This window comes from Trichoderma ghanense (genome assembly GCF_004382785.1).
Source record: "Trichoderma ghanense strain CCMA-1212 chromosome Unknown scaffold_6, whole genome shotgun sequence".
In the NCBI taxonomy this organism is placed as follows: Eukaryota; Fungi; Ascomycota; class Sordariomycetes; order Hypocreales; family Hypocreaceae; genus Trichoderma; species Trichoderma ghanense.
The window spans coordinates 1,507,477-1,527,650 of NW_027395669.1; the positions used below are offsets into that span (position 1 = coordinate 1,507,477).

The 20,174-nt window shown below is 56.6% G+C and overlaps 11 protein-coding genes across 11 annotated transcripts; 7 read left to right on the forward strand and 4 right to left on the reverse strand.

Annotated features, from left to right (window-relative positions):
• Nucleotides 1-322: 322 nt before the first annotated feature.
• Nucleotides 323-1,343, forward strand: CCMA1212_006116 (RNA polymerase II holoenzyme cyclin-like subunit; the record flags this gene model as incomplete). Its single annotated transcript, XM_073703356.1, has 2 exons — nucleotides 323-482; nucleotides 538-1,343. 2 exons carry the CDS (start codon nucleotides 323-325, stop codon nucleotides 1,341-1,343), a joined length of 966 nt encoding a protein of 321 aa, XP_073558634.1.
• A 123-nt stretch (nucleotides 1,344-1,466) lies between these two features.
• On the forward strand, nucleotides 1,467-1,883 carry CCMA1212_006117 (uncharacterized protein; the record flags this gene model as incomplete). Its single annotated transcript, XM_073703357.1, has 2 exons — nucleotides 1,467-1,640; nucleotides 1,683-1,883. The coding sequence occupies 2 exons, from the start codon at nucleotides 1,467-1,469 to the stop codon at nucleotides 1,881-1,883; spliced, it is 375 nt and encodes a 124-aa protein (XP_073558635.1).
• Nucleotides 1,884-2,408: 525 nt separating this feature from the next.
• CCMA1212_006118 (uncharacterized protein) lies at nucleotides 2,409-3,906 on the reverse strand (the record flags this gene model as incomplete). The annotated part of the gene is made up of 2 exons (XM_073703358.1): nucleotides 2,409-3,295; nucleotides 3,429-3,906. 2 exons carry the CDS (start codon nucleotides 3,904-3,906, stop codon nucleotides 2,409-2,411), a joined length of 1,365 nt encoding a protein of 454 aa, XP_073558636.1.
• A 460-nt stretch (nucleotides 3,907-4,366) lies between these two features.
• On the forward strand, nucleotides 4,367-5,097 carry CCMA1212_006119 (uncharacterized protein; the record flags this gene model as incomplete). Its single annotated transcript, XM_073703359.1, has 2 exons — nucleotides 4,367-4,498; nucleotides 4,690-5,097. The coding sequence occupies 2 exons, from the start codon at nucleotides 4,367-4,369 to the stop codon at nucleotides 5,095-5,097; spliced, it is 540 nt and encodes a 179-aa protein (XP_073558637.1).
• A 477-nt stretch (nucleotides 5,098-5,574) lies between these two features.
• On the reverse strand, nucleotides 5,575-6,294 carry CCMA1212_006120 (uncharacterized protein; the record flags this gene model as incomplete). Its single annotated transcript, XM_073703360.1, has 2 exons — nucleotides 5,575-6,096; nucleotides 6,289-6,294. 2 exons carry the CDS (start codon nucleotides 6,292-6,294, stop codon nucleotides 5,575-5,577), a joined length of 528 nt encoding a protein of 175 aa, XP_073558381.1.
• Nucleotides 6,295-6,715: 421 nt separating this feature from the next.
• On the reverse strand, nucleotides 6,716-7,114 carry CCMA1212_006121 (uncharacterized protein; the record flags this gene model as incomplete). The annotated part of the gene is made up of 1 exon (XM_073703361.1): nucleotides 6,716-7,114. One exon carries the CDS (start codon nucleotides 7,112-7,114, stop codon nucleotides 6,716-6,718), a length of 399 nt encoding a protein of 132 aa, XP_073558380.1.
• A 3,687-nt stretch (nucleotides 7,115-10,801) lies between these two features.
• On the forward strand, nucleotides 10,802-11,434 carry CCMA1212_006123 (uncharacterized protein; the record flags this gene model as incomplete). Its single annotated transcript, XM_073703362.1, has 1 exon — nucleotides 10,802-11,434. The coding sequence occupies one exon, from the start codon at nucleotides 10,802-10,804 to the stop codon at nucleotides 11,432-11,434; it is 633 nt and encodes a 210-aa protein (XP_073558382.1).
• A 2,230-nt stretch (nucleotides 11,435-13,664) lies between these two features.
• Nucleotides 13,665-14,127, forward strand: CCMA1212_006124 (uncharacterized protein; the record flags this gene model as incomplete). Its single annotated transcript, XM_073703363.1, has 2 exons — nucleotides 13,665-13,814; nucleotides 13,901-14,127. Exons 1-2 carry the CDS (start codon nucleotides 13,688-13,690, stop codon nucleotides 14,125-14,127), a joined length of 354 nt encoding a protein of 117 aa, XP_073558502.1. The 5' UTR covers nucleotides 13,665-13,687.
• Nucleotides 14,128-14,867: 740 nt separating this feature from the next.
• CCMA1212_006125 (Putative mitochondrial carrier protein PET8) lies at nucleotides 14,868-15,761 on the forward strand (the record flags this gene model as incomplete). Its single annotated transcript, XM_073703364.1, has 1 exon — nucleotides 14,868-15,761. One exon carries the CDS (start codon nucleotides 14,868-14,870, stop codon nucleotides 15,759-15,761), a length of 894 nt encoding a protein of 297 aa, XP_073558377.1.
• A 436-nt stretch (nucleotides 15,762-16,197) lies between these two features.
• On the reverse strand, nucleotides 16,198-19,693 carry CCMA1212_006126 (UBP9-binding protein bun107; the record flags this gene model as incomplete). Its single annotated transcript, XM_073703365.1, has 6 exons — nucleotides 16,198-16,410; nucleotides 16,480-17,609; nucleotides 17,669-17,879; nucleotides 17,947-19,261; nucleotides 19,377-19,458; nucleotides 19,660-19,693. 6 exons carry the CDS (start codon nucleotides 19,691-19,693, stop codon nucleotides 16,198-16,200), a joined length of 2,985 nt encoding a protein of 994 aa, XP_073558379.1.
• CCMA1212_006127 (uncharacterized protein) lies at nucleotides 19,692-19,874 on the forward strand (the record flags this gene model as incomplete). The annotated part of the gene is made up of 1 exon (XM_073703366.1): nucleotides 19,692-19,874. The coding sequence occupies one exon, from the start codon at nucleotides 19,692-19,694 to the stop codon at nucleotides 19,872-19,874; it is 183 nt and encodes a 60-aa protein (XP_073558378.1).
• Nucleotides 19,875-20,174: the final 300 nt, after the last annotated feature.

Genomic DNA, 20,174 nt, shown 5'->3' on the forward strand with positions numbered 1-20,174 from the left:
AAAGGCCCGTCGCTTATCGCCCCGCAGCCTTGCCAGGTGCTAAGGTACCTAAAGGTAGATTCAGTTGAGTGTTCAGTGGCCCAACAGCTGCCAGCCCTGGAGGCCGAGGTGCTTCCATTTGATCTCACCACACGCAACCTCCAGTCATCCATCAGCCTTGGAACGACACTGAGACCTCAGTCATCTCAGCTTCAGCCAACCCATCATCAACCAGCCTGATTGGATTTGACAACAGATTCTTTTCTCCTTTTCGACCATCATCTTCAACTAGGTAATTCAGTGGACAAGAGACTGGCGCCTCCGCGGGTCCGGCTCCTCAGCCATGTCCGCCAACTACTGGGAGTCGACGCAGAGGCGGCACTGGCTCTTCACCAAAGATGAGCTCGCCTCGATGCGCCAGAAGCTGGAGGAGGAAAACGCCGACCTCGTCCGCATGTTTCCTCTCCCGCAGCCCAGGCACATGGCCATCTACTTCAACCAACGTGGGTGTCTGGTTGTTCTCCCGTCATTGTTCGCTCAGCTAACCTGTCTGTCCAGAGCTACTGAGGTTGGGAAAGCGTCTCACCATCCGCCAGCAGGCCATGGCCACCGCGCAGGTCTATCTGAAGCGCTTCTACAGTAAAGTCGAGATCCGCCGCACCAATCCGTATCTCGTCATCACCACGGCGATCTACCTGGCCTGCAAGATGGAAGAAGCGCCGCAGCACATCCGCCTGATCGTCACCGAGGCGAGGCAACTCTGGCAGGACTTTATCGGGCTGGACACTTCCAAGATTGGAGAATGCGAGTTCTTCCTCATTAGCGAGATGAACTCCCAGCTCATTGTGCATCAACCCTACCGAACCCTGCTTGCCCTGCGCCCGGAGCTGTCACTGGTGGATGAGGACGTGCAACTCGCCAAATCCATCATCAACGACCACTACATGACGGACCTGCCGTTCCTCTGCCCGCCGCACATCGTCGCGCTGGTGGCAATCCTCCTAGCTCTCGTGCTCCGTCCTAACTCTGGGGTGCCGGGACAGGCCTCGGGTTCCGCCGCAGCGGCCGGTCTCGCGGCCGCACAAGCCGCCCTGAGCCAGGCACACACCGCTCGATCGGGCCAGGGCGGGATCCTGTCCGAGATCCCGTCGATGCCCGAGGTTAAGGAACGCGTGCAGGAGGCTAGGATCACCCGCGTGCAGCATTTCGCCGCGTGGCTGGCGGAGAGCGACGTCGACATTGCCGCCATGGTGGATGCGACGCAGGAGATAATATCCTTCTACGAGTGCTTCGAGCAGTACAACGACAAGCTTACTAGGGAGCAGATCAACCGGTTCGTCAAAGCTCGGAATCTTGACAAGTAGGCCAAGTCGGGGAAGCAGCTTGATGGATTTGTGCCCAATCCCGTACAATCATCTCTCCCTCTCCCTCCTCCTGCTACGGGGGGAGAGAAATCGCAGCCAATCAATCCACTATGGCATCCGAGAATGCAACCATGGCCGCCGGCAAACGAACTGCGGCCGATGGGCAGTGAGCCACGGCAACTGGAGACCCGACCAATGCAGCCGACAACCCAGCCGTCAACCCAGTCATCGCAGCCGATCAATCCACTATGGCATCTGAGAATGCAACCATGGCCGCCGGCAAACGAGCTGCAGCCGATGGGCAGTGAGCCACGGCAACTGGGGTCCCGACCAATGCAGCCGACGACCCAGCCGACAATCCAGCCATGGCCATCAGGCCAGGAGCTATGGCAACCGACAGTCCAGTTATGGCCGCCGAGAAACGGACCACTGCAACCAGGCAACGGATCGTGGAATCCAGGAAATGGACCATGGCAGCCGGGAAATGGACCATGGCAACCAGGCAACGGGCCATGGCAATCCGGCAGTCAACCATGGTAACCAGGGAACAACAGTTCAGGGACTCCCACCTCAAGGAATATCACCACAATGAAGAAGCCACTGAGCTGGGGATAGCCAAGCCTTCAAATACAGTAGTACGAAAACGGGGAACTAATATCTAATGCGCTTCTGGGGATTGCGGGAGCATTCCCAGAGTATGCTGTGTCTAACGACTACCTAATCATGGATAATGAGGGGCGCAAAGGCGAATTCAAGGCGTCCTTGGGGGATCTTTTGAGTTATACTATTATCTGTTAATCCCCCTATATACACTAATCGGCGGTGTTTTTTTTTTTTTTTTTTTTTTTTTTTTTTTTTTTTTTTTTTTTTGGTATACTTATTTCAGGTTTTCTTCTGCTGGAGTATGAGGTCGAGGGGGCATTGCTTAATGGCTTTTTCAGGGCAGATGGATGGGTTCGGAATACAGGATAATCAGGTAATCACGCCCATTTATCGAATGAGCAGTCAGTTTCTCTAGATGCCCAATCCCTCATCTTCAAATATCCAAGTTCTAATTATTTACCTCTAATTTCTATATCTATTCCTCTTGGACCTCGTCCCACTCCCACTTCCACTTCCGCTACCACTCCCGCTGCTCTTGGATGCTTTACCACCATTCAACCGACAGCTCTTCCAAGACGAAATGGCAACATTGGCAACATTGGCAACCTCCTTGCCCTTTGAAATGGCAATCTCATGGCCCCCCGGAATCACACGCACGTCCACGCCATCCTCGCCCAGAACCGCCCTCGTGTCCTCGATCCACTCGTCCTTGACAATGAGGGTATCCCGATCCCCCAAAACAACGCACACCCGCTGCAGCCCCATCCCAAGCTCCCTATTTGCCGCGAGCTTCTCGCCCAAAACAGCCCATACCTTGTCGTGCTGCCCGTAGATGGGCGCGTACCGAATGGTGCTCATGTACGAGTCGACAAACGCCGGGTTAGCATCCAGCTGCCAGCGCACCACGTCCCCAACCCGGACGGTGCTCCTCCCGACGGCGACGGGCACGTCGTCAAAGTTGACCTCTGCCTCGTCGTCGCCGCCGCCGCCGTCGGGCACGTCCGCGCTCTGCCCGTGCTGCGGCTCGATGCGCGCGCGCACCCAGCTCCGGAGGAGCCACTCGGGCAGCAGGTTGTGAGAGTACATGAGGCGGCTCTTCCAGCTGAGGTGCGACGTGCGCACGAGGCCGCCCGGGCAGACGACGGTGAGAGAGCGCAGCATGTGGGAGTGGTATGCTGCAAAGGCGGCGGCGAGAGCGCCCCCTAGCGAGTAGCCGAGGAGGTGGAAGGAAGACGCGCCGGTCCAGGACATCGACGACGATGCCAGGACGAGGAGAATCTGGGTGGTGTAGAGACACTCGTCGTAAGCCACGTTCGATGGGCCGTCAGAGTAGCCTCTCCCGAAAAGATCTGCGTGCGGCCCGCGGTGTAAGCAGTAAGCAACGAGTTTCGTCGTCGATAAACTTCAGCCTCCTCTACCCCCTACCCCCCTGACGGATGCAAAACTGCGCCGATACGGGCAAGAAAAGACAGCTCAACGTACCAAAAAGCATCACCCTGTACCCCTTCCGCACAAGCTCCCAGGCCATGCCGCCCAGCGCAATGCACGGCGTGCCGACGCCATGCACCAGAAGCACCTTGTCACCGTCCTCGGACCCCCACTCGAACACCCGGACGGTACCGTACACCGTCTCGACGTCCCTGCCGCCCGGGAACAGGTCCGGGGGATACGGCACCGGCCTTTCGGGGTCAGCCGGGTCGACACCCGAGCGGTTCCTCACGCGCACAATGTCTGTTTTGGGCGACTTGGTCCGGGGTGACAGCGTTGGTCTGATGAGCAGGTAGAGCGACAGGCACGCTGCCGCTGCCAGGACAGCAGAGCCCCTCCTTGTGAGCTGGTCGGGACGGAGCTGGAGCCCATGCGGAAACATGGCTGTTGACGTCAAATCTTCCTTGGAGGCCGCTTCGGTCCAAGGAGGCAGAAAGGGGTCTCTAGCTGTGCCTGGCAGTGCAGTTTGCATAGGCAGAGAGCCAGTAGAGACGGAGTTCGGTCAATGCCGGCCGGAGCGGTGTCGTCGTCTAGGAGATAATCCGCCCCCGGTCCGCCTCCGAGTGTCACCCCGCCAAATTGCCGAGGACCTTTGGCCTCATCACCTGGATGTGCTTGGCCGCGGCCTCCAAAGCGGGAGACGGCATGGCATATCGGGTCGTTCTCCTCATACAAACCAGGGGCCAAGTCCCCAACACTTTCGCGTGTTCGGCAGCGGCCATGGCGAGTTGCGTGTGCGTCATTACGCAAGAGGTACAAAGTACCTTATACTCTGAGATGCTGCCTGGTGCTTCAGACCACGTTGCGATTCTCCGGCTCAGAAGACTCCCCATCCGCCCAAAATAATCCGAAGCCACCTCGGGAGCTGTTCATGACTTCTTAGCTGCATCTCGTAAAACAAACTCAGCCTCAACCGGTGAAATGGTTGGGCAATGCGCTATGATGAAGCCATAGGTCGAACCACCCGAAGGAGCAAGCAGGTCATTGTTGAGTCGCCTCTGCGCGACAAACTTGACATGCTCCTTTTTGCATCCTACGTCACCCCACGAAACCCCAGTCTGCGCGTATGTAAGGGCAGAAGATGGAACGGCAAGCGTGAGTCAACACTTCGCATCTCGGGCCTGAAAGTGGAGAGACGAAGTGAGATCCGGGACGTGGGATAGAGATTCCAGAACATGTCCGCCTGCGGTTGGGTTTCTACATACTACCACATGATTGGCACCGCATCTCATCAGTCGGCAAGACCGTGCGATAGGCCAAAGCAGCAGCCCTTAGGACACCTGCAAGACCTGATGGGCATGTGGTACTATGGGAGAGCGGAAGACCCGGCGCCACGCAGCCACTTGTTGAGGCCAAAACCTGTGGCTGGGCTGTGCTGGTGGCTGAACCCACGAACTTGATGGAGCTTCTTCTCGCTCCGCCCACTGGTGGCCAAAGCCCACGACAGAGCACCAGGAGGCACGTACCTGGCCTCCAGACACTGGCCGATCCCAAGTACCTTTCGCCGAACCTCCAAGTCATTTCTGAAGAGCATCCAAGTCTCTCCTCTCCACATGCGGCCAACGACTCCACAGCACCACGCAGGGATTCTCCATCTGGCGACTCTCAAGGCAGCCAACAGGAACCAAGACTCGGCATCCAGGATCAAGAAATAGACCAATGAGGACGAGCAGTCATATTCTATCCCCTGCCGCCACACCGCTCTTTCCAGGGGGTTCGACCAGGGTTCGATCAGGGTTACAGCCAGGATAGACACAGGACCTGAAAGTGCTGCTCTGATCGTGGCCCCGGTACGACGGACAAAGTACTAGGAACGAACCAATACTCGCACTCAGTTCGTGTGGCTGGCGTACAGGTACTTCGTACGAGGCAGATAGGTCGTCCCCGTAGGCCCTCTGCGGAGTGCAGGCGGACAGACTTGGACACTCACCGGATCCAGGGTAGAATCCTTGCAGAAGGCCAAATGGAAGGAATAGAGAATGGGCGAGTCAGCAACCAGAGAGGAGCCAATAAGCTGACGATCGATCGTGCCAGGAACTAGGTACGTCCTAGGAGCACATACAGGTACGAGGACAGGCACAACCGAAGCCGCGCAACGTCAATTTCGATGAACCGTAGCCCGAGTGTATAATCCAAATATCTAGCACGGGCTGCAGATGCCGACCAATGCTACGGCCTGTAGCCTGAGATGCCGGACGCAAGCAACAGCCACGAGGCGAAAGATGGGAGCGGCCAACCGAGCCGGAAACAGCGGGCCACCAGGTACTCTCCGGATGGCCCTGTGGACGGTCTGCCACTGTACTGTGCAGACATGAGGGCAGTCTGGGGGGCCATATCCGGCAATGCTCCGAGACATGCCGTGCGTTTCTGTGTGTGAGTGTGCGTGTGTGTCTGCAGGTAAGCAGGGAGATGAGATGAGGGAGGGAGTTGACCAGGATGGAGACGAGTTGAGCAGCAAGCCATGAGCGCGAGCGCGAGCAAGCAACTGCCAAGTGGTGCCCTGCGAAGCATCATGTACCCCGTACTCTCGTACAAAGGATGCTGGCCGGTTCTCCAACCAGAAGCCGGGCCACTCATCCAACCATCTCGTCGTCGGAGCCGACCCGGCGTTTACCTGAGGCACCGTTGAGTGGTTGTCGTGCGCAAAGGGCGGCGCTTGTGGCTGGACGATGCTTCCTTTAGCGCCTTCGGCTTGGCGGTGTTTAATATGAAGGCGCCTCGATTCAACAAGTGGAAGCTTGCATCTGCAGCACGACGCATCGCTACCAGCGCAATTGTAGGGAAGGTGCAGAAGCACAATAGAGACAGTCGAGCATTAGCTCTGCTCGTGTTTGCCCTGCATGCAACAGGAGACGGGCATCGTGACACCAGCGGCTATGGCGCTACTGCAGAGTCCTTCCTGCAGCAGACCACCAGCGATGGGCAGACAGAGCACTCCGTAGCAGTGGTGGTGATGACGGCATCCCCTGAGCCGTGGCCGAAACACATGGCATGATTTGACGGCAGACTTCAAGAATAGCTGACGGGCGCTGCGAATGCTACCACCACGGCTCCAGCCGCCAGTTGGGTGTCTCACGGGATGAATTAGATTGGCTAGAACCAAGCCTCGTTGCATTGGGAGCTCGAATCAGCGAGCCATGGGGGAGGCGAAGCAGCTCTCTGCAGATCGATGCCGCAGTGTAACAGCTTTTGGGGCCTGGCTCGATCCAATGCAGCTGTGAAACCTGTACGTACTCGTACTGCGCTTTGTTGTCTTCTCGGGCCAGCCATGGTCAGTCGAGTTAGGCCCCTCCAGCTCGTTTTTGAACTGTCAGCATGCAAGATGTGATTCCTCCATTTAACTGATAAAAAGCTGTTGTCGAGATCCGGTCAGCCTGTCGAGACAATGAAAGGGCACTGCAATGTCCTGGACGGCCGCAGTCCCTTGGGGCCAGCAACCCAGTGGCGGGATCTGCAGTAATACCGGGAAAGGATTCCCATCCACCAGATTGAATTTCGTCGCTTTTGCCGCCACATTCTGGCAGCAACCCGGCTGGCTGCCGACGGTGGCGCTCGTTCGACCTGTCATTCGATGGAGCAGGGAACCTTGCTGCTTGTGGCGCTGGTGTCTGCATCCTTTGGAGCATCGTCATTCCATCTGTGGTCACCCAATCACCAGAGCACAGTGTACTAATATGCATACTGGTACGGTGGTGGATGTCTGTGCAGCAAGCCGGCTTACTAGAAGCCGCCACCTTTCTCCTAAGAGTGGAATAGTGTTGAGAGGTTTTGGGTGCGAAGTGTGAGTGGATTGATGGCACTCTCATCCACATTCACACAACATGGGCGTGAAAATGGACCTGAAAGCTGCTGGGCAGAGTTTGGGGCCGGCCGGGCCGCTTGCAAGGGGTCTCTCGTTTCTTCCGTATCGGGGACGGAAGAGGGAAAGAAGTGTTTTGCATCGCATCTGAGAATCGGTCCCTGTGATGCTTCACCAGGGAAAGGCCCTCCGCGAAGAGGGACACAATGGCCGTGACTTCTGTCAAGGTAAAGGCACGGAACTGCACACAATGAGAAAGAATCTGTGAAGCTGGACCATCATTGTGCATCGGCGGGTCAATGGTGAGGATCCAGGGGTGTCAACAGTTCCTCTTCTCCCTGCCAGGGGCTGCCTGAGTTTCACTAGCCCTGAAGGTCGCTGGTGCAGGTACGAAGAATGGAGGCAGATGACAAGGCGAGAAAAGGAATGCGTCTCTCAGCCCGTCCCCAGCGAATGCCGATATTGGGGTGTGCAATTTCCAGTGTGCTGAACCAGGTCAGAAATGCGACACACACAATATTGCGTCCCTGTAAGAGGACCGTCGTGGTACTTGCACTGTAGCGACACTGTCTGTTCAGTAAATGTCTCGGCACACGCACGGTTTTCGCACTCGGAAAGGAAAATAAACACGCACATGTAAGTCAAGGAAACACACGCGCGGCAGACACAGAGACAAAACTAAACATGGGATCAAGGTATGGGAAAAGCTGACTGACAACTGGAGCCAGCATGTCGGTAGCAGCCGTCCATGCAGATGCGGGCCAGCAGGGCCCGAAATTGAAACCCGAGGTAACCTACCTCACCATTTCTGTATGATATATTGCCGTGGAGCTGCAACTTCAGAGTACAAGTAGGGCTGCCCGTTGATGGAGCCGCCGTAAGGTACTATAATGAATGAGTCCTGCCTCTGAGATTGCTTCGTAATCCGCCATGTTTGATGCCAGGGCGAGGAAACCAACTCCAAGAGGACGAGTATCCCGAACCGCAATCCTCCAGGGCTGTCGGTCCAGGAAATACTCCCCAGGGACGAGGCGGCCGGGATTGTCCCAATTTCCGGCCAGGCGATTGCGAAATTTCCCATGATCTCGATGAAGAGACGACTCCATGCGTGCACGCTGACAAGCTGCCTCGTCTTATTAGTCGAGACACACTGGTTTGGCAGCAGAAGAGCCCAAAGAAGCAGCTTCAATCTTACTGTCCAGCGATCCCAACTTACTGTACCCGTCGTCTTCACACCCGGCCATCCGCAGCGGTTCTTCGTCAGGTTCCTCCGTGTGAAGAGCATCCCGCACGCACGCGGAATCTGGTGCCGAATGCGCGGCGGCATCGCTTGCAGGATTGGCACCCGGTAGGTCAGCAGAGGCCACAGAGATCGGAGGAGCTAGCACGGAGCGTAGGTCTCACGTAGGTACTGCCGGCGCACTAGGCGCGAGAGCAAGGCAGTCAAGTGATCACGCCGTTTGTTGGCGAGCTGGAATGGACCCAATCGCCAATAACCACGAGGGACCCAGTCGAGGCCAGGCGGGCAGATCCTGAGCCCCCAACGCCAACGAGTGTTCTGCTGGCCTCTGCACTGTATTTTCGCGCGCATGGCCCAGCACAAACACAGTGTGGTCGTAGGACTGGTTGCTGGCTTGATGTTTGATGGGGTCGAGTTCGGATGGATGTGGGTGGAAGATCCTGGCGAAGTAAGTGGATGGAGTCCGTTCCTCTCAGCAGCACAGTGTTGTTTTCTTACACTGTGCAATGATTGGCGGCATGGTGGGCAAGAGTACACAGTGCAGAAAGCGATCGATTGCTTGCGTCCGGACGACTTGTTTGCCACGCAGCAGGCCACGCAATTTGCTGGTACCGGCCAGCGCACGCTGTGGATTGAAGACTCCAGTTACGACGATGGGGCGCTGATGAGAGCGCTCCAGCACTTTAGGTATGACTTCGTCGACCTGATGATTTCACAGCTCCAGTCCATTGTATCGTACTTGGGCACGCAGGGACAGGTCCTGTTCCAGTTGTGTGCTGGGTTGTTGCGCCCTGATGCCGCACTGTACCGGGATTCGCCGAGCGCGGACACTGTATCAGCGTGTATCCAGTTGGTGCTTGGTTTGAAAGCTGCATCACGCCGCCGTGTCTCAGGCCGCCGGTCAGTTTGAGCCTAGACGTGTGCATGTGCTCGTACGTGCTATGTGATGTTACTATACCTTATGTATATGAGGGTAGGAGACGAGCAGCGAGTTGCTGCATTCGCGCAAATCCATGCGGGCGAGAATCCGGGGGTTTTAACATTGCGTGAGACCCGGGTCTACAGTATGAAGTCGGTGTCTCTCCCCGCAAGCGGACGACAGTGCCAGTCAAGCAGCGCACCAGCGCAGCACAGTGCGTGATTCGGGACGCCGGAGGCAGCAACGGGCACGGAACCCCGTGTGTGCTCTTACTGTGACCACCACAGCGCTGGCACAGTCCAAGTCTCCACCGCGAGAAGAGCCAGGACCAGCAGGCCTCACCAGTACAGGCGTCCAGGTATACAGTATCAATACGACGCTGGTCAGGACCCTCTCGCCATATCATGCGCTGGCACCCTCACGGTGCTACAGTGCGCGAGCCGCTGCCACCGCAGAGCATGACTGATGACTGCATCAACAGTGCTGCAGCACCTTTGCAAATCGAGCTTCAATGATATTGGTCGTAGTAGGTAATAGTACAACCCACTGCGTAATAATACATACTTCGCACCTGGCCATGATGATGTCTCGCTCCCCCCATGCCAGGCCCCAATCTCCCCCAAATGCTACCCCGACAGCACCCAGTGCGTGCCTCCTGCACGACAGGCGCCCCCGTCCAGAGCCCGCCACAGTGCCGCTTACTGTCCAGAGCAGCCACTGCACCCGCACCCTCCACCCCCCAAAACCAGCGACCCTGGGCCCGACCGGGATCAGGACCAGTGGCCAGTAGCGCTGCTGCACGCCAGCCCAATCGCTAGCCGGTGGCGAAGGCGGCCTATCCTGGCTCGCCGGAATCTTATTCGACAGGCTGTGCCCAAGCCGCCGCTCGCGTCTCCTCAGGTCTGGTCGGGTCCTCCTCAGGGCCCCTCAACCAAACAAAAAGGCCGCTCTTCTGCCCTGCTCCTGTTTTCTTGCCTCCCACCCTTCCGCTTCCTGTCCTTCACTTCTTTGTACCACCCGCCCCCCCCCCCAACCCGAACCTGTCCTCACTACCATTTTACTGCCACCAAAACTCGACCTGCTTCTACACAAAACGTAAAAAAATCCAAAACCCACGCCAACGAGATAAACCTCTGCATCCTCCAGCTCTTTAGACGCCTATATACATTCGACTCACCTCGACAACCAGCGGCAACTCAACTTTTTTGTTTACTTTGCTGCCTACTTCTCTCTCCTAATTACCGCCCTACGACCGCTTCTCGCGACCGCCTTCCGACGCCCACGCACACACACACACAAACCACACACATTCACACAATTACAGCCTCGGCTTCCAGCTCGAACAAACACTGCTCAGCCTTTGTCCCTCCACGCTGGATAACTAGCTACATCACCACAGACTCGCCACCATGTCTTCATACTACGGATTCAATGCGCCTGCAGCGCACGCTGCCCCCGTCCAGCACCACCACACCACCAGCCGCAACCGCAGAACCCCTCGCCAAAACGTCTCGCAGCCGCAGCGCCAGTTCCGCGGCGTGCGCAGCATGAGGGAGCTCACCGACACGGCGGCCCTGTCGGCGTTCCGTACCCGGTTCGAGGCCGGCCGGTCCTTTGACCTCGAGGACGACCTCGAGTTCTGCCCGGGCCTGCTGACCGAAAGCGACGTGAGTAGTCCTCCGAGTCCGGCGGATTCATCCCCTCCTCGCAGCCTGTACAGGTCTGACTCGCCGCTGCAACAGTTGGTGTCCATCTCTGCCTCTGAGCGCTCGTCGCTGGCCAGCAACTCTCCCGACGCCTCTCCCACCCAGCAGCCTCAGACCGTCGCTCCCGCCTTTTCTCTCAACTCCTCGTCGCCCCCCTTTATCCCTCCTCCCGCGGTCCAGCCTCTGAACGTGGCCTTCCGCCTGGCCCAGCCCACCGCTACTCGCGGCCGCAACGCCATCCCCATCGTCAACCCTGCCACGGGTGCTTCCATGCCCAGCCCTCCCCCGTCAATGTCGCCTGGCCGACTGCAGCAGCAGCCCATCCGCCGATGGTAAGTGTGCTCTTCGGGTCGTCTTATGCCTCCCGTTTCTTGGGGCTGGCTTACCACGGCGTGATGCTGTGGGGACGATCCTGAGCAACTGCTGTCGGGTGCTGTGCATAGTCGGAAGAAGAAGGAAAAAACATCGAAACTGCGCCGTATCTTCGCACTCGGCTTTCTTCCCCACTCTTGGCGGGCACGAGCGAAATTGACGACAAAAAAACCAAAAGTGACATCCCTCACTTCTCTTGCGGGCTGGGTTCCTCGAGGCTGTTGACTCTTCTGTTTTCTACACATTGGGGATTGTCGGGTGCAGCCTTGGTTTCGATCATGTGCTGTCGGCTCTCCCACCAACCGACCAACCTCATCCTCTTCGTCACCACAACTCATACACTTCTACCTCCTCCTTACTCCTATGTATAAGCACTTCTAATCGCCATACACCGATTTGTTTCGACAGGATTTTCTTACGAGGATATTACCGGCGCGACTTGAGAAAGATCGATACCATTTTCTTGCTTTTTTTGTTTTGTCATTTCCCTTGCGACCTGGCCTTGCGGATCAAAGGCTGCTGGGCACATACGGCGTTATGTCTCTTGTTTTCTTCTTCTTCTTCCCCTGTATCACGGCAGATTTCCTTGCAGTTCTCTCTAATTGTGTTGCATCGGTCACCGACAGCGGAGTTGTGGGATTTGGTTCTTTTTTTACGATCATCCGGCGTCTCATCATCTTGGAAGCGGAATGCTCTTCCTGCTTTTGAAAAACCAACATAAAATGCCTCCTCCCTTTGTTGCGGTTGTACGGGTTTACGAAGTCATCAAGACAACAAAAAAAAGAGGAAAGATATAGAAGCGATATCTTACGAAAGTGTCGGGGGCACGGCTGTTCTTGTCTAGTCACATACGGGAAATACCTTGGGCTGGCGGGGTTCTGGAAAGATGAGCGGTCCTTGTTTGCGCATCATACTGGAAACGGTTTTCTTTTTCACCACGTTTTCTTTTATATTTACCGGGAACCATGGGGAGTTGGGCTGAGTCGATTTCTTGGGGAGTTGATGCGGCGCCGCAGTGTGCGAATCGAATCGTGGGAAGCGGCTTGCTCTTTGTTTCTGTTTTGCTCTTTTCGCCTTCACTTTATTTACAAGCCTTTTGCCCTCCTCCTTTGAAGGAGGCAGCGTGTGGATTTCGTCCTGTCTGGTTCTTCGTTTCGCTGCTCTGACTACACCATGAGCCTATGTGTTACTGGATATTCTCGTCTGGGGAGAAGAGGAAAGACAACAGCGTTTGCTCTTTTCTATGTTTCATTATACTTTGTTTATTCTTTCTTTTCCTCTCTTGCGAAGCATCTTGGGAGTGTGGTTGGGAAGGAAAGCTATATGAACAAATGACTCTGGTTTTGCGCGGGTCGGGGTTTTTCGGGCCCTTGAGTTTTCAGGTTACTTGAAGCGGCCCTGGGCGTTGCAATTTCATGGGAAATTAAAGAGCTGTCCGGGTTTGATTACGGCGCATGTGTGGTTTAGATACCGCGGCTTGAGAGGCCGACAGGACGAGAATATACGAATGTTTCAACAAAGCTGTCTTGATGCTACTACTTGCTGTGAATGAGGCATTTGGAGTCTTAAGGTCATACACGTGGCGAGACTGGACGTGAGGCGGGAGACCTTGACCTCCGGGGTTGCTGCCACGAGGAATGCATCCATCGATCGAAATTAAGCATATCGACGAATATCCAAGTCTAATCGCCATTTAGTGCTGTTCTACCTTTCAATGCTCTTCATTGTGCCTTGATCCAATTAATGTCGAGGTAATCCAAATTCCTCGTAATCAGTCCCTCGTTCTCCTTTGAACCGGCCAATCCCCAGCATGCTGCAATGGTGACGTCACAGCGCCCGCCCTTTGACCTCGGAACTACCAGCCCTTCTCTGCTCGAGCTTGTAGCCTCAAACTGCGGGAGTGACCTGAAGATGTGCGGAAACAGTGACGTTGCGCTGCGTATCGGGGAGGTGGAGAGTGACATGACGTTTTGCATTTTCCAGTTGTACTTGAGCCTGCGGCCGGCCCCAATTGATTCAGCGATGGAATTTAAATACTCGCCTCTCCAGCTCCATTGAAGCTTTCTCACCTTTCAATCATCTGTACGAACGACCTCTAATTGATCAACTTGCATCCTCGACGGTCCCTCTCTTTACGTTGTTTGTTTTTTTACAAAGACCATTTACCAACGTTTTCTTCTACTACCTTTCACAGTCACAGTCACAGTCACAGTCAAAATGATGTCCTATCGAGGTCTCCGAATTGCCAGAGCTGTGCGAGCAGTCACCGCACAGCCGACCGTCTCCAGCCGCACCTTTGCCTTTTCAGCAACCAAGAGACTGGGCCTCAAGGAATCATCAACCCGTAAGTCTCACCCATCAATTTCAGATGGAACAACAAGAAAAGGGAAAAGGAAAACGGGTGCTAAGACAAACTGTGCGATCACGCAGAAACCGACGTCGACTACGAAATGCACAAAAGGGACTCCCTCGAGAAGCAAAAGAGGGGCTCCGGCCACTGGAAGCCCGAGCTCGCGTCCGACAGCGAGGAGGCCGTCAAGGCGGACCGGGCGTCGCGCGAGCACACCCCCGAGGAGCTGAGGGAGCTGCAGGAGAGGACCAAGAAGGCTGCTGAGGAGACGAGCAAGGCGGGGACCAGCATGAGAGACGGGCTGTGAAGGGGGATTGATGTATGGAAGCGGACTGAAATGGGGATTTCGTAATCGATGTCTTGGGAGGGGCAGTTCTGGAATGTGAAGCATCGAACCTGTCGTCGCGGGGACGGGAACTTGTTGTAGACAGCTGGATAAGAGATGGCTGTGTACGAAGACAGCACTGAGGCAAAGTCCTCACGGCATCAAATCAGAATGCTAAAAAGTAATCTTCTCCAGAACCCAGCTCCCTGCTCAGACATCTCTGCTCGACGTTTGGTTGCCCTGTTGTATGTATTACAAGTCAGTAGGCGCCATCATGTAGCATCTACCTAGAGCTCGCCACCTCAATACATCCACGCTCCAGCCACGGAACAAGGCAAACTGAATAATACCTCTTGCCTGGAAACAATGCCAATGTCAATAGAACGACAATATCAATACAATGACCCTCGAATCTTCGCAAAAGCGCTGTTCCGTCGTCTTTTCCTTCAGGGTAACCAAGTCTCACCTCGGTAAAGCTGCCACTCCCAGGTAAAGAGCTCGCTATCTCCGACCGGTTATCGATAACCCGCCAATCCCTCCCAACTTGACCCAAAAAAAAAGAGTCAAACCTCTAATAGAAACATCACCATTCCTCTCCGACCTCACCCAAAGAGCCTCCCTCTCTCACAAGGTCGGGGCCTTTACAGCCCCTCCTTTCCCTCTCAATCCGCCCCCTCGCCTCTTCCCAATTCCCTCCTCCGCCCTCAATCTCATCAACAAAAATGGCCTCTCCCCCCTCGCCATCCTTCCAATCCGCCCTCCTCGCCGGCGCCCTCGCAGGGACAACCGTCGACCTCTCCCTCTTCCCCCTCGACACACTAAAGACCCGCCTGCAGTCCTCGGCCGGCTTCTTCCCCTCGGGCGGCTTCTCGGGGATATACCGCGGCATCGGCTCCGCCCTCGTCGGCTCCGCCCCCGGCGCAGCCTTCTTCTTCTGCACCTACGAAACGACAAAGAGCTTCCTCAGCAGCCGCCTGCGCAGCCATGCCGACGGCAGCGCTGCCACAGACTCATGGGTGCCCGCAGACATCTTGACGCACATGCTCGCCTCGTCGCTCGGCGAAGTCGCCGCCTGCTCCGTCCGCGTCCCCACAGAGGTCGTCAAGCAGCGCGCCCAGGCCGGCCACCACGGCGGCTCCTCCGCCCGCGCCCTCGCCCACATCCTCGGCTCTTCGGGCGGCCAAGGGCAGAGGAAGAGCCTGGCCGCCGTCTGGCGCGGGCTGTACCGCGGCTGGGGCATCACCGTCTTCCGCGAGGTGCCCTTTACCGTCATCCAGTTCCCGCTGTGGGAGGCCATGAAGGCGTGGGGCCGGAGGAGGCGCGGCGGCGAAGGCGACGTCTCGGCGGGGGAGAGCGCGTTGTATGGGAGCCTGGCGGGAGGAGTGGCGGCGGCGGCGACGACGCCGTTGGATGTCCTCAAGACGAGGGTCATGCTGTCCAAGGAGAGGGTTTCCGTGGCGGATGTGTTTCGGCGCATGGCGCGGGAAGAAGGGGTGCGGCCGTTCTTTGCGGGCATTGCGCCGCGGGTGACGTGGATATCGATTGGCGGTGCGATATTCCTGGGGAGTTACCAGTGGGTGATTAACACCATGAACAGCATACACGTAAACTCATGACGGGGGGACGTCACGGTGTTTTGAGAGGAGAAGTCGGGATTCACAAAAAGGCTTCTAGGAATCGAAACGGGACTATATAGATGGGCGCTGGAGCGTCATGGATATATACATGTATATATTTATCAACCTGGCTGTATAACAGGAGGACATTAGGAGGCTCTTTGTAAGAATAGACCAGCGTATCAACACTGTATCCCCCCATACATAATGATCTGTTGTATGGAAACGACGGGGGAATATATGACCGAGCTGAATGCTCAGGAATAGCAATATACCTCCAGGTATGAATAATAGTGTAGCGATCCAGTAGAGAAGGGGAAACAAAACAACACCGAGTATAAGAGGCAACACAACGCTGTCAGACAACCAAGCCAAAAGAGAAGCCAAACACAAGTAACAAAGAACAAGACGTAACAATCATTGCGTGTCACCACGGCTACGCGCCGTTGACGACTCCCACCGGCTCTCCTGCGGGCTGCAGCGGAATTGCCGCCCCTGACACGCCCGGTTCCGCTGGCTGAGCGCTGGCAGCAGGTGGCAACGGCAAGATCTCCTTGCGGCCGTTGGCTTTGTAGTAGAGCAAAATGTCGTTTCCGCCTTTCCAGACATGAGTCCGGAGAGTGGCAAGGTTCATTGTTGGATGAAGCAGCTGCAGCAAAGATTCACCATTAGACATCGGAACTGATATGCTGAACACATCAATACAAGCTTTACTTACCTGGTCGTTGCAGTATAGCTCGAGGTACTCTTCCGGCTTGAGCGCGTCCGGATCCTCCTCTTGCTCCGGCTCGATCCTCTCCGAGATGTAAGCGAGAATCTTCTTCACCCGCAGCATCCGGTTGGCATTCAGCCGGCTGTTCCCATCCGCGGCAATGGGAGGCAGGTTGTCCATGGGTTGCAGGATAAACGAGATCTTGACGGGATCCTTCAAGGGGATGATGTTCTGTAACAGCACATCACCGAGCCACATTGGCGCCTTTTGCTCGATAATGTCGGCATCTCGGCCAAGATGCTCCACTGTCCCTTGGTAGAGATTTGCACTGCCACCCGACGTTTCCTCCTGGATAATGACCTTGGTCCCAGGAGGCAGCTTCAAAACTGGCGTGTCTGCCGGCAAGCTCGGCGTCACTCGAGTCTCGACAATCTTATTGGGTGACTCGGCGAGTTGCTTGTCGTATTCGTTTCGAATCTTCTGGATAACGCCAAAGAAGCTGTCGTCAACCTCCTTTTCGTGGTTCGAAGATGACTCGGATTCGTCGGCCTTGTCGTCGACGACGACGGGCTTCTCCTGCGTCGCCTGCGATGCCGATCGCCCAATTCTCTTGGAGCTGAAAGACATGCGGAACTTTCTGCTAAATGGTGATTTGCTGCTGTCGGCGGCCTTCTCCTTGTCCTTCGCCTTGTCGTTGCTGTTGTCCGTAGACGTCTTTGGCTCTGATGTTTCTGCCGCGGCAGCACCCGTCGCGCCGCCGGCTGGCATCACACCAGCAGCAGTGAAGTAGTCGTTCTCGGCCGACGGACGAGATCCTTCCCTCTCCAAGGGGCTAGCAACCGCTTCCTCCGGCACGCCCTGGAGCGTCATCACAGCACCAGGCGACGCCACCCCTATGGCCAGGCCAGGGGTAGTCACATGGAGATGAGGCAAGGTTGCGCGCGGCGTCAACAGCTGATCGCCAATAGAGAGGCCAGGACTGGGCAAAGTAATCGATGACGGCGGTTCGGCTCGGCTGGCGGCTTGTCTTTCCCTCACGGCCTCGTTGAGCTTTTGGCGATGCAACTCGTCGCGCCGGATCTCTTCATCAATCAGGTTGGCAAACAAGTACCGTAATATCCATTTGCCGAGGCTCACTGCAGCACCAAGTTAGCTTGCTTGAGCATGAAGATGGCAAAAAGGCATCGCCGCCTACCTCTCTGATCATCCCTGAACTCAATGGGCTCATCCAGTTCGAGCTCGTCAGCGTATACCTCGGCATCGAAGCAGTTGAAAGGCTCCAACACAACGGTGAGGTTGCCGGAGCTCAAGTCGACCGAGCACCAGGGCGCCACTGCTTCTCGTGTGTTGACCTGCCTCTCAACGTCTTCGAGATGCTGCTTTCCAAAACTCTGAATCGGTTTACACTATGCGACTGTAAGCGACTCGAAAGCGGACGACTTATAGGAGGACTCCGTTATTATGGAGACATACCTTTATCAAGTCCCATAGCAATACATCACCAGCCGTATCCAAAGTCAAGACCCTCCTCCTATCGTTGAGCAACTTGTGCTTCAAAAGGCCAAATTGACCTTCTATCGTCTCTACTGGCAAGCTGTGCACGGGTTTGATTTCCGGCTCGGGCTGCTCGACGGCGACTTCTGAGCCCTTTCTTGATAAGCCATCGTTAGTGAGGTTCGGTTCTACGTCCAGAGGCGCGCGGGACGGGAAAGTCGCCGTGTTGGATATTCTCAATATCGATTCGGGAGGAATCTCCTTTGTGGACGACCCGTTTGTTTGTGGCTGAGCCGTTACTGTCGACTGCCGTGTTCTAGTAGACGTAGCCGACATTGCGCGCTGGCGGCGGTACATCTCAGGGAGTGGCAGGCTTGCCCCTGTGTCCACGTCTTCCCATCGGTTGATGGATGACCGGTTCGTGGCCGTCCATATGTAGCCGCCCGCAGCCACCACCTTGGAGACGCCAAAATGCTCCTGCGCAACGGCGAGACTCAGTCCATCGTCAATGTCCTCAAAACTGCCCCGTACGTCGGTCTTGGCAACGAGGCCCGATCTGTCGCTGCTGTAGAAGACGCCGAGGCGAGGATCGTCCGAGTACAGAGACCAGATGCTCTCGTCGTGCATTGTAAACGTGTACATGCAGCGGCCGCCTTTGACGCTCCACATCTTGATGGTCTTGTCGGCACTGGCGCTCAGAATGGTGTCGCCGACGTCATCAATGAGGATGGCGCGAATGTTGTCCACGTGGCCGACGAGGTTGGAGACTTTGGAACCGGTCCGAGGGTCGTAGAGCTTGACTGTCTTCTCGGGCCCGCCGCTGGCCATGATGTTGCGGCCGACGGCGAGAGCGTAGACGGACCCCTTCTCGGTGACCTCCTCGCCGTTGACGTTGACCTCAAGCGTCTTGCCCCCGCCATTGAGATCCCAGAGACAGATCTTACGATCGAGGCCTGCCGAGGCAACCCAGCTGGCACCCATGTCGCTCGGCGGCGTTGCGACGCATTTGATGTAGTCGTCGTGCTCTCCAATTTTCTGAGCGCGCGCGCCGTCTTCCTGGGAGTGTGGCCGCCACACCTTGACGGTGAGGTCCGACGACGCCGATACCAAGGCAGTGTTGTGCTGCGCCAATGCGATGTCGTTGATCCAGTGCATATGCGCCTGTGTCTGGGCTCGGAACGTCGTGGTCGACTTGGGCGGCTTCGCGGATGCATCGTCGGCAACGTCGTTTCGGCGGCGCAGGTCGAGGTTCAGATCCCAGGCGCAAATCATGCCATCTCGACCGCCGGAGTATCTGTGGGAGAGCAACAAAGAGAGCGATTATTAGCGAAGCCATTCTGTTCGGCCGAGACACGGCATAAAAGCTATGCAATCACGGGGAAGGGGACGGGCAGACGCAGATGGCTTACAGGATGGCATTGTCCGTATCGACGGCCAGGCCATTGACGCCGAGGCGATGGCCGCCTGCCGAGGATTTGGCATTCTCAAGAACTGGGCAGCGGCAGTCAGCAGTCTGTCACAGAGGCAAGGCCATCTCGAGGGTGCTGGCATTCATGGACCGTCCTCAGCACAAGACACAAGGACCAGAGCCGTCTGGTGGTTCGTCTGAACGGGACGGTCGCGTGCGGGGTGCCCATTAACATGCATGTGTGCTGCGCGAGGAGCCGGAGGCGCAGACGGGGAGATGCTCACCATAGCTGATTCTTTGACGCGCCTTCTTGGCCATGGCAGAGCGGAATCACGGACAGCAGAAGAAGCTCGACTGGGCTCACTGGAGCGACTCTGGCTGGCGGCGAATGGCGATGTCTCGGCGAGATGGCGGCCCTGGAGAAGTTGCGGATGCTACGCTGGGGAGATCGCAGGACGGCGGGAGCGGCTGGATTGGCGCAGGCCGAGCTCCCCTGTAGGCCCTCGGAGAGCGGCTTTTAGCGCCTGGCTGGCGTGCTGCCACGTGTGGCTCAGTGGCCTCAGCGGCCTGCGGAGGGCGGAGTTGGTGGAGGCTAGCGCTTGGGGTGCGCTACGCGACAGTTGGGCCATCCCAATGCGTCTACGGGTCGGGAACCTTAGCGAGACGCTGGACAGACGTTGAGCGCGCCCACGGGTCAGCAAGGGCTTCATCAGGCCATAGATGCCATGTAGGCCCTGCTTTAGCCGGCAAGCTTTCCCCAGGCGGGGACCAACAGGATCAGCAGCATACTTATACTGTA